Here is a 14,199-nt window from a genome sequence, read left to right as displayed (position 1 = left end):
CCAGTTATTAGGTTTAGGGGGCAATTACTTTTTCACACAGAGCCAGTTTGGTTTGGATAATCTTTTTCCCTTAATAAATGAAATCATCATCTAAAACCTTAATTTTTACCCAAGTTATCTTTACTTAATATAAAACGTTGTTTGACGATCTGAAACACATAAGTGTGACGAATATGCAAAGAACTAAGAAATCAGGAAAGAGGAACATACCTTTTCATAGCACTGTACATGTATTGCACACGCTCTAATGATTATAACTCGCTCAGGCTGCGTAACCCCCGCCCCAGAAATGAAAGCATTCACTCTATCAAACACATGCAGCAGTGATTTGAGATGATATCAGTTCAAGTAGGACAAAAATGTCTTTGGTTGGAGATGACGGCTACGCATGTATTCATGTGGGAGTGATTAGAGGACAAGCTGTTGTTTAATTCTGTTTTGATTGGTAGTGGTGTAATTGCATTGTTTTTTTTTTCCTCTCCTTTTTTTTGTAAGGCAGCAATTGCTTACAGATGTTGTTGTCGGGTCAGAATGGATGACAGACTCTGGTTTTTCAGGGGGTGGGGAAAAAAACAAACAAAGCGCACAGTGTTTGTCTGAAGTTTACCCCTCACCACTTCCCCCTTGCCTTCCTTCCTTGGGGAGTTGGTAAAAATCAGCTCGCCCCCCTCTTTCTTTGAGCAGCACTACTCTCTTTGCATCACAGCTGACTTTACTGCCTTTGTATCCATGCGTGTTTACAGAGAGGAGGACAATTAAATAGTACAGCTGGGTAATTAGCTGCTCTTTATTGTAAAGAAAATCAGTCAGACTAAATATTTCCAGTAATTATCCAAGAATTACGGGGTCTAAGTAAAGGCTTTGTAACGGACCAAATGAAACTGTCCTATACTTTGTGTAAATGAGTGGTTGTGGTGTATCACCATGTTGTCTCCATAATCAGAGACCTCCATGACCTAGATACAGTTGAGCTTGTAGACAGCCTCTGAGGTGCTGAACTGAGCAGCATGTCTGCTAGACTGTTGGCTGAACCCCTTCTAAACCCACAGACAGTATTAACTTGAACCACCTTTATTCTTTGAAAGAAAAATTGCCCGGCACCATGATATTCCCAAAAGGGCCTTCAAACAACCCTTGTTTTTTCAGGACTGTGAATGTTTCTCTCTCTGTGGTATCCCCTTAAGGTTTCTCCTTTCTCTTTGGAAAGACTGCTAGAGTAGGATTATCAGTATATCCACAAGCTGCCTTTACTTCTATTCTGAGATATAAAACCTAGTCGGGATGTCCTGCTGCACTCTGTTTATAGAGTTGTTGTGTTTTTGACAAGAAGTCAGAAGTTTAGCGTGACAGCTGAAAACAGTCACACTAAATTTTGGTTTTGGATATTTAACCGCAGTTAGCGAGGAAGGAAATCGGGCCCCTGACAAGCAGATCAGAGCCCAGCAGGTTTGAGTTAAAATAAATCAGTGTGAGCTCCTGGATTGACCCTCAGTGTGCTCTGGGCACCATGAAAAGGGAGGACTGGATCTAAAGTTTTCCTCACAGGGTTCACAGTCTATTTCTGAAGCATTCTACAGATAACATTAGAAAAAGTAAACTTATTGCTAACTAATTAATCTTCAAAATATATACTTAATCTTTGCATTCACCGGCTTTATCTTCTGGTTTTTTCTCCATTAGTTATCCCGTCTCCATGAGGTCTTGAGGAATGAACAATCGTCATGGAAACCCAGTCCCAGGCCAGTTCAGCAGCTGAGAAGAAGAAGAGGGTGGAGACCATCGTGGCTACCAAGGGCTCATTAGCACGAAGTGACATCAGTGAGAAAGCAGTGGCCTCCAGCACCACCTCAAACGGTACAAGTCACCTCTAACTGAGCTGCAGTAATTCATGTCAATAACCTTTTGATCTTTCGTAATATAGCCACAAGCCACCCCATTAGTCAGATTACTCTTTGAGTAATAAAAGTCCACAATTGAAGGAATGCAATGCACACAACTTATATTAAGGTGTTGTTTTTTCAGCTGGGACGACTGAAAATAAAAAGTGCATTCAGGTTAACCAGATCAGATAACAAATGTTATCCTAATGTGTGCATGAACATACTACTGAATGAAAATTTCCTATCCATTTTCATGTTTTATTTTACTAGAGTCACAAAAGCTTTTGTTATTCAGCATTTTTTGGTCAGATGAATTTCAGACCTCTGTGAGTTTGGTTACAATATGTCACTTCCTGGCTGAAAAAGTAAGTGCCAAAGCCTGCAGTTCCAAAAATAGCCACCAGCTCCAAACTGGAACTAGGTTACAGTTGTCTTAGACTTACAAGACCAGGTTTTACAGCAGAAATATAGATATGTACTTGGGAAAAGAGAAATTTAGTAGTTGGTACCAATATCAGTAGAATTATCTGGTTCTCAATAATAAATTGCCCCGGTAAAGGTAAAAAAAAAACAAAACAAAAAACCCAAAATGATTGATGAACTTAAACATAAACTTCCTTACTAAGAAGTCATTTAAGTCAGAGGCATAGTGTGGCAGTGCATATATTTAAAATGGACTGCTGCTGACAGGCAGCCTCATTACATACACTACACTTAAAGAAACAAGAACCTCTGAATGTTTGTTTCAAAAGGTATTGCAAGCGTTGGGTCTGGTTCTAATTGTGTCATGGCCTAACATTTTGAATTCTTAGGCCGAGATTATGCTTTCCACATCCACAAGTTCCCTAGGATCCAATAGGATCCACTTGGGTCTGCGTGATGTAAATTTCATCATCAGATAGTTAGCATGAGGGTCTGTGAGGATGTCCGTTTTTTATGACCATGCGGATATGTCAGCAAAATTTACATTACAATGCATGCGCCTCAGGAAGTAGAGTTCAACAAAGTATTACAGGAATGACTACACATGCAGATCTCCAGCTGTCCGAGTCTACAGTGGAGTATACAGTGGTCCCTCGTTTATCGCGGGAGTTACGTACCAAAAATAACCCGCGATAGGTGAAATCCGCGAAGTAGCCAACTTTATTTTTTACAATTATTATAGATGTTTTAAGGCTGTAAAACCTCTCACTACACACTTTATAAACTTTTCTCAGACAGGCATGAACATTTTCATACTTTTCTCTCTTGTTTAAATACTTTCAAAGTTCAAACCTTCGTAGAAAAAAAGGTCCAGTATTATAGTCTGAAACCAAAGGCACCCGCAGCTGCCTTTGACGGTGCAAAACCTTTGGATGACTTTTTTTTTTACTCCCATATTTGATTTCTTTACCACTTTCCCGCTAGGCCACTATGTGACCGCTACCTGTCTGCTAGTCATAAATGAAGCTACTTGTACTAACAGGCCAACAAAGTAGTCAGTGTTCCAGTTTTTATGCATGTATTTTATTTGTATCTAACTTAGCATTAGTTAGCAGGTATCTCTTTCTGTGTGAGGCATCCTTTCAGGCAATGGATGCACTTTGCTAACAAGCTAGCTTGTACTAGCTAACAAAGACATACGATCACATATTGGTCCATGAAACCACAACAATGACTGCTGCAAGGTCACAATAAAGTCCACAAAGGTGACGTGATGGTGTCTACATCCATCTTCTATCTACAGTCTATATGTATCAGCGACCATCACTCAACATGTTTGAGCTGTAGGGCCACTGAACTAACCGGCGGTCCAATGATTGTTATAGGACGTAAACGACCATCTAAAGATTTAGACACCCACTGTTTTTTTCACATAACTCTTTATTTTCATGGCTAACAGTGAGTCAAATACAATGCTCACTGGTAGCAACTTTGACATGTTTACATAGCAATGTCTTCAACACTTGCTATTAAAAGCTGCACAGAGCTTGCGCTTCATTAAGCCTTTCATTCCCAGTTCTGAGCCTTGGAGTAGAAATATTAGACTTTTTCTTTTGTTCAAATGAAAGTCATAACAAAATCGGAGTTGAGATCACCATGGCCTAAGCTGCAGCTGCGCTCATTAGCAGTGAGAGGATTTGGAAGGTTTTTGGGGGTATGGAGATTTGACTCTCGGAGGCAGAGCTGGTGGCCTGATAGAGTGTTTTGTGACTTCCTCTTCATTCTGCTGATGTCAAACATGATCATTCCAAGTGTGAACGGAAGACAAACAGTCTAGGAAGGGGTAAATAAGTCGCTGTGATTTGCTCTCCATATGGAAGTTATCACAGGAAGTAGGTAAGCTAATGCATCCTGAAGCATCTTGGGAACACTCTCACTCTTACTCATTCCCAGATGGCTGGCTCGGTTTCATTCATTAAAGGGACAGTAAGAAAAAGTTTGTTACGGAAAAAGCACGGCTGTAATTTGGAACCGTGATTGTGGATTTTTCTTAGTAATGTGCTGATAATTACAGCTCTAAATGGCACAAGGTTTATCTTAAAAATCTCCCGTTTGCCACGTCAGAGGGCGTGCTACGACTTTGCACTCCCTAAAATACAGTAGTCCCATAACTCACTTGACGAGGGGAGGGATGATACTTATCTGTAGAGAAAGGTCCCTTTTAGATCCCAATCTCTCTCTTGGAATCATAAGATAGCTTACACATTCTTTGTGTGGTTATAATTACAGCACATTCCCCATTCGGCCCCAGAACTCATAACCTCTTATCAGGTGTAACCCTACACTCGCCTCAACTTTAACCCTCGTAGCCCCTGCCCCAATGCATCCATCCAAACAAAAGGTAATTGTGAGCAGCTGTGGAACCCCAGTGACTGGTTCATCTTATGAAGGGCCGGCAAAATATTTCCCCCCGTCAGGCAGAGTAGCGGCCCCTGATCTCAGCACAGCAGAAACCCCCACAGAGTGCCTGGCAATAGCGTGCTATGATAAGTTGTGAAAAGTGGAAAACAATTAGAGAGGGCAGGTGGACTGGTTAGTGCGGATGTTTCCAAAGATATCTCTGCTACCAGGAAGCACAGCCGTCTTCTGTGACTGTGAATCAGCTCGGAAACAGGTATTGATCTGATCAGAGCTTATTAGTGATGATAACCTTAAGCTGCAAAATCCTCCCTTCGTGTGCACTGCAGCGATAATTCCCAACTTAAGCATTCCTTGCTCCTTTGCTCTCTTCTCCCTAAGTTGGGTTTGTCCGGGATGAACAGGCCCTGGAGTAATTATTGAGTCCTGGTAGAGCGTTCCCACATGGTTAGCTAAATGGTGGCTTCATCCTGTGTACCATTCATCTCTGTGCCCCCTCTTTTTAGCAGTGACAGCTCAAAAGAGCCGACTGTGCCACAACAATGCTGTGATTGGTGCTCTTTAGGAGGGGTTTGGAGATGAGGGGTGGGGGTAAAGGGGGGTGGGGGTGGGGGTGTCTCTCCCCGCCAATCCTCATCATTCAGCAGGCAGGTGGACCACAAAGTCCCTTGATTCTTTTGTTAGGTTCTACGATTAAAAAAAAGATGTTCATGCTCCTTGGTTGGATAAATCCTGTCGTCATGGGATAATTTGCTAATAAAAAAAATAAAATAACAGGGTGGGGGGGCTAAAGGACTGGTTATTTGCAAAGGAGAAAAAGAATGGTAAAAGTTTCTGGTTGGTTGGACTTTTATGATATGAGTGCTGCCGATCCGGGGAAGGAGAGGGAGCGAGTGTAAATAATAGGATGGGAATTGAAAAAGCGGGCTCAGTTTAGAAGATTGTCAGTGAACGCCGCTTCGACTGCAGAGCCTCTGCAAAGCATGTTATTAAGTGGGCGAGTTGGGATGCTTTAATGGGTGTGCTTAAAAGGGTGAGAGAGTGAGGGTCTCAGAAGGCAAACAAGTTAAGCCTTAAAGGGCAACAAATGTTAGGCTTTCGTGTAGGTTACTGCAGAAATCCCCAAGCAAATGGAGAGCGTGGCTAAAGTGTTTAAAGAAGAAAAGGAGCACTTGACTACACTGAAAAAAAAGGAAAAAATCTTCAGATGGGCAGAGAAGGTTGAATGATACAGAGAGATGGGTGGGGGGGGGGGGGGGGGTGATAGAGGAAGAGTGAGGGGCCTCCTTCTTTTTAGGCAGCCATTTAAATGATCAACAGTAAATAGAGGGGAATGTCATCTGACAGAAATAAAGTTCCCGTTAACAGCAGGGATGGAAAGTAATTTACAGATACGCTGTCCCCGCCATCTTTGTGCCTCCCAGATAAGGTTTCATTTCAGAAACGGATAGGAGACATTTTCACTTACGGGCCCCCATTCTGGGACACCTGTGATAACAGCTTGTGGACCCCTAATTGAAAATGGGTTTCAAAATGGATTTTCACTTTTCTTCCTCCCTCTTCTCCCCCCTCTCCATTTGCTCCCTCCCTCATGACTAACCCCCTCCTCCTTCCATCCCCACGAACACCCAGCCCCCCCTTTTTTTTCTTTCCTTGGCGTTCCCTTGTCGTTGGCAGAGGGAGGCAATATTGGAAGGACAGGAAGGGAGGAAGGGAGGGAGGCTTGAAATGGAGCACTGGGAGCGGATCATCCCTCAGCCCGTGTCACAGCTATGACAGCCGCATGATCCGTCTTATTAATGAAATCATTGATCACTTGATGGGACTCATAATCAACTGTTTCTCCACTGTGTCCTGCCCCATCTCCTCCCCCTCCTCCTCCCTCCTCATGCTGTCACCTCTGCTTTCCACTTTTTTGTCCCTGCTGCTTATCCCCCCCCCCCCCCCCCCCCCCCCATACACACACAAACTCACACACACACAAAAAGAACAATACCTACCATAAAGGAAAGTTATTCATGAATGCATAAATTTAATAGGAACACTCAAACACAGCCTGACTATAACTGTTATCAGATGACTCAGCGTAATCAGGAGATCTAACGGGAGGATTGATTCCTTAATTATTTTAAGTGCCGTTTTCTTTAACTGTTGTTTTTTTTTCTTTTCCTAAAAGGTGATCTGTGTCATCTGTATTTGTGCTATATGTTTTTTTTTATGGGGACCAAAGAGGGAGGCAGGGGCCTCTTCATGTTATCCTGCTGGGGGCTCTGCCTGTGGGGGCTAATGAGAAAGAACTGATGGAGGGATAAGGGACCTCATGGGAGCTCTGCCTGGACCGTGGGTCAAACAGCACAATGGAGGAGGCGTTATAGACCCTGACATGCAGCCCCACACAGGAAAAGTGGGTTTAAGTGTCAATGCATAATACATAGAAATGCATACAAAACACATTGTGTTAGAATTAGAAGGTATACATAGAAGATGACAAAATGTAACCATAGCATGCTCTTTTATGATAGTACATTATGAGCTTTCAAAGATAAATATTGAAGCTACCTGTAGAATTGTAAAATCACCATGTGCACACGAGGCGGATGTGCTTTGCCTTCACTGGTGAGCCATAGCCATTTCATGGACTTCTGCACTGAAGGCAATTTCCTGCAGCAGCAGGAGGACAGACTTTGGCAGAGCCACCTCACAGGGGCCTGAGGCGCAGGATTAGCTTAGCCTCGCTGCTAGTCAGGGCGGAGGGGAACCTCAGCAGCCCAACCCACTCCAGCGTTGCCTGGCCTCTCTCGTCTGGCACACTTCCGCCTGCCCAGATCTGCCTGCTGGGGCTTCGCTGCTCCCTCACTGCTGGAGGATGCATATAAGCCGCTGCCTCAAGACTTCTGAACACTGCAGTGATGCCACCATAATTTAGCTGTAGTGGAATTGCATCTTTTTTTTCACTTAGTGCTACTTGTTGTAGATAGAACAAAAATCAACTTAATTACAATGTAGATCTTCTTTTTGTGCTAGCCAGCTGTTACAACAACACTGGACTTAATATAGCAACTGCTGAGATCCACCACAAAGACAAGAGACAGGGCAAAAAACAAAAACAGGAAATGATAATCAATAGAAGCATCTCTGAACAAGCCACATGTTTTTTACCGATTTGCAAAGGAAACTGAGTGAATGCACAGCAATAGTCTAAACCAGGAAGTCTGCAAACTGTATTAGATTAAGGTCACCCCTTGTCCTTTTCTTGGAGTAAGTTTGGCAATCTCAGCTTTTGTTAAAAATCTGTGTATTGTTTTTCGCGTTAATGTCGTCTTTCAGCAATGATGCTGAATTCTGTGGGGTATTTTTTATGTGTGTGTATCTTTAGATACCAAAACAAATTGTAGTTAAATGAGTCAGAATTCATGGCATGCATACATCTCAAGTCTTAGATTTTTAATATGTTGTGAGAGTTCGTGTCACAGCGGCTCCTTAAAAAGACAAAAACAAACCTGAGGTCATTTTTACCAGAAAGGCCCAGGGGTCAAAGGTCATGCAAGTCTAAACCAATGACCAGCCGTTTAATGACAGATCAGCTTGTCTCATGAGAGAGGATTGGTGCGTATTGACCAGCTTCACTCTGCTGAATCTACGGTCCTGCTGGCTCCTGGTGCTCCCCTCAGAGAGCGAGGCTGAAGGACAACCAGCGGCCTCGTAAACCCGTAAACCCATAAACCAATAAAGTGGGGAAACAGTAGTTGATTATTCTACCATTCTGCCCATTTGTCGGGAGGCATCAGTGGCCTCCCACCTGCCAGGAGGAACAAAGCAGGAGTGTCACGACCCGACCGGGAGGATTTATTGTGGCGTGTTTTTCTCTGTTTGGTTTGTTTGCTCTCTTCTCTTTGGATGAAGGAGCAACTAGTGGCCTTGCCACCAGGGTTGTATTTTATATAAAATAAAGACAGGCGTCGATATTGTCTGTACAGTTTGATTTTATTTATATAAAATTTTAATATTTTCATAACTAATACCAGCTGATTAGCTTATGAATAGCTTGTGGATTTAGATTCTTTATTTACTGCAAAATAAATACATAAATAACTTAAAAAATATAAAATGATTAATATATTATAAAGTTGTGGAATCATGTGTTATGTGCACATCAAGACAAAAAGTGTAAAAGGAAAATGCAGAAAAAGCTAGAGTCAGTTTTTTTTTAATATCTTTTATGGATTTTTACCTTTATGAGGTACTTGCTGCCCTTTATTATTAGCTTTTTGCATGAAACATGTTTCCAGGGCATTTGCTGCTCTGTGCTCTAAACTCACTGGATTAAATCAAGACATGCTTTCAGATTTGAGAGCGCAAAAGGCTCTGTACTCCCTAATCTCTCTCCCCTGACCTCTACACCCTCTGGGCCTTGACTCTCACCCTTCCCTGTGCTTTCCCTCCCCTTTCGCCGCCCAACTCTCTCCCTTCCAGTGCGAAAGAGGAGCTAGGATCAAAGGCCATAAACCATGGCAGTGATTTCTGGTGATTGATTAGAAGCAGAGGTTGAGAAGCAGCAACTCTCTCCCCTCAGTTCTTCCCACCCTCCGGTGCTGTGCACGTATTCTCCCAGGGCTCTCGTAAATAGCTCAGGCTTTAAGTGTGAAAAGAGTTGCCACGATTGGCAGACAGAACCCAGAGAGCACATCCGTGCTGAAGCGGCTTGGCCAGTTTTTCTGCCTTTTCTTTCTGGACGGCAGAGGGGGTGTCAGTTGATAAGAACCATTTGTTGTCTTGCTCGGATCTGGGGAGGGACAGTGTAATCCCTTCGCCCTGGTCTGTTCGCAGACCTGGAGGAAAAGAGCAGAGGAGAGGAGGAGGAATTGATTTTCAGAGTGAGGGCATGCGGAGAATTGAACTCAGATGTGTAGCACAGACAGGGTTTGAAAGAAGCTTTCTACTTGCGGGGAAACAAACGTCTGTAGCTTACAGCAGAGGAGGCCGTGCAATTTGAACTTGAGCAAGTCCTTCTAATGTTAATCAATTGCATAGCTGTCTTTCACCATTCCCGCCTCCCGCCCGCTCTGCCTCCCTCCCCTGTCCCGCGCACAACTCAGCCCGGAGGCCTCTTGACAAGCAAGTGGTCCTGTAAAGGCATTTTAATAGGCCACGGTCATTCAGTGGCATGGAGATGAATGCTTGAACCAGATCTCCAGCATGCATGCTTTTGCACAGACACAAATACACTTGGATCTTTCGGTCTTTGCTACCCTGCATGATCTCACCTGGAGCTGTGAGTCTAATGATGTTCAGAGTGTGGGCCTTGCAGCGACAGCTCCGGTCCCGGGGAGATGTGTCTCATGTCAGACTTTGCGCCAGACAGACTCCAATGAGAAAGGCTGGGGGAGGTGGTTGTGGTGGTGGTGGTGGGGTGGGTGTTCTGCATCGCAGCTGGAGCGAGGCCAAAACTAAAAGTGCAATTCTCTGATGGTTTTGTCTCTCCTCTGTGGTATTTACGCAGTGATTGAGCACATTTTTGGGTGTCGTGGAGTATCTCATTACGCCCTTAAAAGCTTTTCGTCCGTCCACATGCTCTAAGATATGTACACACGCGTTGCAGACTGTGGAAACTCAGTCATGCGTGCTTGCAGACACCCTCGTTTTCTCTCACTTTTCTCAGCGGCACCAAAACTGTACACGCACATTTGGTGCAGCTGGAGGATGGGCCATCGTTATTAACTGTTTGGCGACCTCATGACTTCATCTTCGGTGCTGTCAGAGGCGGCCCACATTATGTCTCTGCTCGGCTCAATGGGCTCTTTGTTCTGGCTTGGCTCTGGAGGAGCTCAGCATGGGGCTGCGTGAGTCCAACAGTCCCACTGCGGCCCAAAGGGGGGAGGGAGAAGGATGGAGGTGCTGGGAGGTAGTGGATGAAGAGAGGCAGAAAATGCAAGGGGAAAGGGATGAGAGGAGATGGAGGAAGATTGAGAAGATTTGGGGAAGACATGGGAACAGGAAGTAGGCTTGGAGTGTGAACTGAAGGCCAGGGGTGAGTGAGAATGCACTAAAGGAGTTGGGGCGTTGAGAGGGAAAATTGGGGGACTTAAGGATGGAGAGGAAAAAGGAAAGCAACAAGCTACAGGTGAATCCTGTGGTAGCCTTAAGCATTTTAAGTCAGCTTTCCCTCATCACACCAATTCATTCCAGTTCGAGCAGCGGTTTATGATGGCAATGTGTCACATGAGCTCCAACGGCCGAGTGTGGGATTAATGTAAAAGTAATGCAGAGATTAGAGAAGGAGGATTCCAGTGGTGGGAATGACAGGAGAGGTCATACATGAGAGGAGCTTATTACTGAGAGGGGACATCCACAGGAAGGGGAGATGCAGGGGGGAATAGTCGGGGAAATGGGAAGTGAGGTAAATGGACGCAGTGTAGACGGAGGAGATTTGATGAGAAAAAACTGAGGAGTGAAAAGGTCGAGAAAACAAACACGAGGACGCAGACTGCAATACATCTGGTCAAATAGAAGAATGTGGAACGGTACAGGGAATGGTAAAGGCTTCGATTTATAGATTTTAGGATATTTTTATAAAAAATATATATGCATTTGATAGGTGATGCTAAATCTGGGCCAGTTATCATTCTGACATCATAGTTTCATTTTTAAAAAAAGCTAAGTATCCATTAAAAAGTTTATTTTTGTAACAATGTGGCCAAAGATGCTTGTTCCACTTTTCACATTTTAAGTATTTGCATTTGTATCCCCTTCATCGTCCTCAAAACACAAACCTGACTTGCTCCATGAGAAGTGAGTCCTTCACATATAAATATTACAGTTTTGGTGCTCTAAATATAACTGCAGCTAAACTTGGCAGATGGTGCTTTGGAGCAGATTTATTCATATTGCATATTTCTCTAGAACAAGTAACAATACAATTTTTCCACAATGTCTCAGTTCACCCAAAACATTGCTTTGACTTTACTGACTGCACGTTTCTTTCCCCAGTACTCGTCTGAAGTGGATTTAAATTTTAAAGTCTTGGACTTTAAAATTATGTTTTTTGTGTTTGTACATATCACTCAAGAGTGATATGTACAAACAATCTTTAACTTCTGGGATCCTCTCAGATAAATAGTCCCTATATTTCTTGCTACACTTTACGTTAAACGAGCATATAGCCCCTCAGTCATACTTTACGCATCCTGTCTGATCTAACCTGTGACATATGAGACAATTTCTCCAGCAGCTAGTCCCATAAATTGTCCACACCTGCAAGTTTCACTGTGTATTGTGCTTTCTCTTGCATTACAGAGGCATTTATCTAATCACATAGAAATCTTGTGCTTTTCCATTTCCTTGCTCACCTCCAACCTTCAGCCCCTTCCCAACAGACAGTGGTTAAGTCTGTTTGGCCAACATGGCAGATCCTCTAATCTGCAGGGCTTTCCCTGCCTGCAGCAGACACTATAATGAAGTTGTCCACATCTCACCTTTATTTTGAGAAGGAGAGGGCTAAACTACCCTCTGTTATTAAGCCGGCACCCCCGCTGATATCACACATTGGGGGCAGGTGAGGGTCAGGTCTTCTGTAGCCTTCTGTGGCCTGACTATTGGGCGTCATACAATGACAGCATGTTGGAAAATCTTTATGAAGTGAACTGTTAGCTGCTCAGTCTTGATGATTAAACTGGAAAATGAGCCAATGTTATTTTAGATAATTAGAGTTGTAAAAGTAATGTGTTGATTCACTTTTTTGAAGCCAGGGTGAATTAACGTGCGTACCAAAGAACAGCCCCTCATTGTGGGAGCACAGTGAAGTGAGTCTGTTGAATTGTGTTATTTTTATGGCATTTGGCTTGTAGTTTGGAATTCTGATTGTCATGGTCTCTGGAAAAAAAAAGACCTTTGCGTTTAAATGTGATGGGTTAGAAACTGTAAGCATTACCAGCTGCAGCATCAAAGCTCCAGGCATGCTGTTCGTTTAACCCAGATCCGTCACACTCACGTGTAGCCCCCGATTCAACCTGTAATGTAGACATTCAGCAGAAAGCATGAGACTGGGACTAATGCAGATTTATGGTTGCAAATTAACTCCCCTCAAAACTCCCAAACTGTGATATGTCAACGATTGCTAGCTAAATTTAAATATATTTGGAGAGGTACTTTAAATAAACACAAGTAAATGTATCCCTGTAGGTTTGCTTCACTTACGCTGGTTGACTGTTCAGTTTCACAGGTATGACAAGTTTGAAATCAGCAGTTCATTCATCTTGCAGCTTAAACAGAAAAAGATTTAACTGCGACAGCTGAATTGTGATTGGGAGAAGTGATGACAGAAAGCAGGAGGAGGCAGAAAAAGGGTATTCGCATGAGGTGTTTGGTGAGATAAATGAAATCACGAGCTACTCCGTGAGAAACCTGCATGAGTCCAAAACTGAATCTACTCCACTGGCCTGCTAAATTGCATTGCAATGGTTGATTGCTTGTTATGTAGCATGCAACATTAGCAAGCTAAACAAAAGTCAGCTAACAGTTTGCACAAACTAAGATAAGAAACTTGAATTACGTCCAAACCTTATGCTTCTCAACAAGCTTAGCCTGAACACAACAAAGCTTACTTTGGAGGAAAGAATGTTTGCAGTTTGTTTAAATACAGGCCAGTAAACCACCTTTAGAAATGTACCGATGCGGTGACTAGCTTGCTTGTGCTGTATGCTAGAAGCAAACTCTTGATAAAACAGTATTTAGTCAGTCATTTGCCCTTCAGGGTGTAACTCCAGACTGCTTGCTGTGATGCTATCCCCTGCTGTATGCTAAGCATTGACACTAGCAGCTTTCACTGCATTCCGGTTGAAGTCGGAAGTCAGAATTTTCAAGACAGAAAGTTGGAACAGCCCCACCAACATGACTAAGTAAGCCAAGATGGCGGCTGTAGAACAGTAAACAGTAAAACTGTAAGGGTTAGATTTATTAAGCAAGGCTAAGCGTGGTTAACCAATCCCCAAATAGTGCTTATAGGTGTGGTTAGTTTTACAGGTCATTTACAAAAGTTACGCTGTTTTGGAAACAAGGTTATTAGTTAATTAAAATAGCAAGTGCAAAAAATAAGACACGCTTCTTTCTTGCATTAAATATTGACAAACTTAGCACTAAACTGTGTGTTGCTCATGTTAATAAATGATTGATTTAAATATTTTCTTTGCATGCTGACAAGAAAATCTCCCCAAAATACATACGCAACAGGTCAGTTACAAAATTCTCAAAATACAATGTGCTCTCTACGTAAATATTGACAGTACTTTTCAAAAAATGCTAAAATCCAGTTTTGTGCTTGCATAACGCGCTGGTATATTTAGTCCTTAAACTTTTAAAGAAGAGCATTAATGAGGGTCTATTCATGAGTGTGCTGCAGGGGTGCTAAGTGTAAGAAAAAAAAAGCTTTGTTCTGTATTTCTTGTGGTGGATGAATGTTCTACCTTTCTGAGGAGCTCAATTC

At 43.0% G+C, this 14,199-nt stretch overlaps 1 protein-coding gene across 1 annotated transcript in view; it reads left to right on the top strand.

Annotated features, from left to right (window-relative positions):
• gli3 (GLI family zinc finger 3) overlaps positions 1 to 14,199 on the top strand; it is a 97,257-nt gene that overhangs the window by 15,877 nt on the left and 67,181 nt on the right. The window contains exon 2 of the mRNA XM_063484302.1: positions 1,681 to 1,854. Coding sequence (XP_063340372.1) covers positions 1,722 to 1,854 — 133 coding nt within the window. The 5' untranslated portion in view covers positions 1,681 to 1,721. The remainder of the gene's footprint in view (positions 1 to 1,680; positions 1,855 to 14,199) is intronic.

Source organism: Pelmatolapia mariae, linkage group LG9 (assembly GCF_036321145.2).
Source record: "Pelmatolapia mariae isolate MD_Pm_ZW linkage group LG9, Pm_UMD_F_2, whole genome shotgun sequence".
Lineage (NCBI taxonomy): Eukaryota > Metazoa > Chordata > Actinopteri > Cichliformes > Cichlidae > Pelmatolapia > Pelmatolapia mariae.
This window is presented reverse-complemented; position numbering and strand designations above follow the sequence as displayed.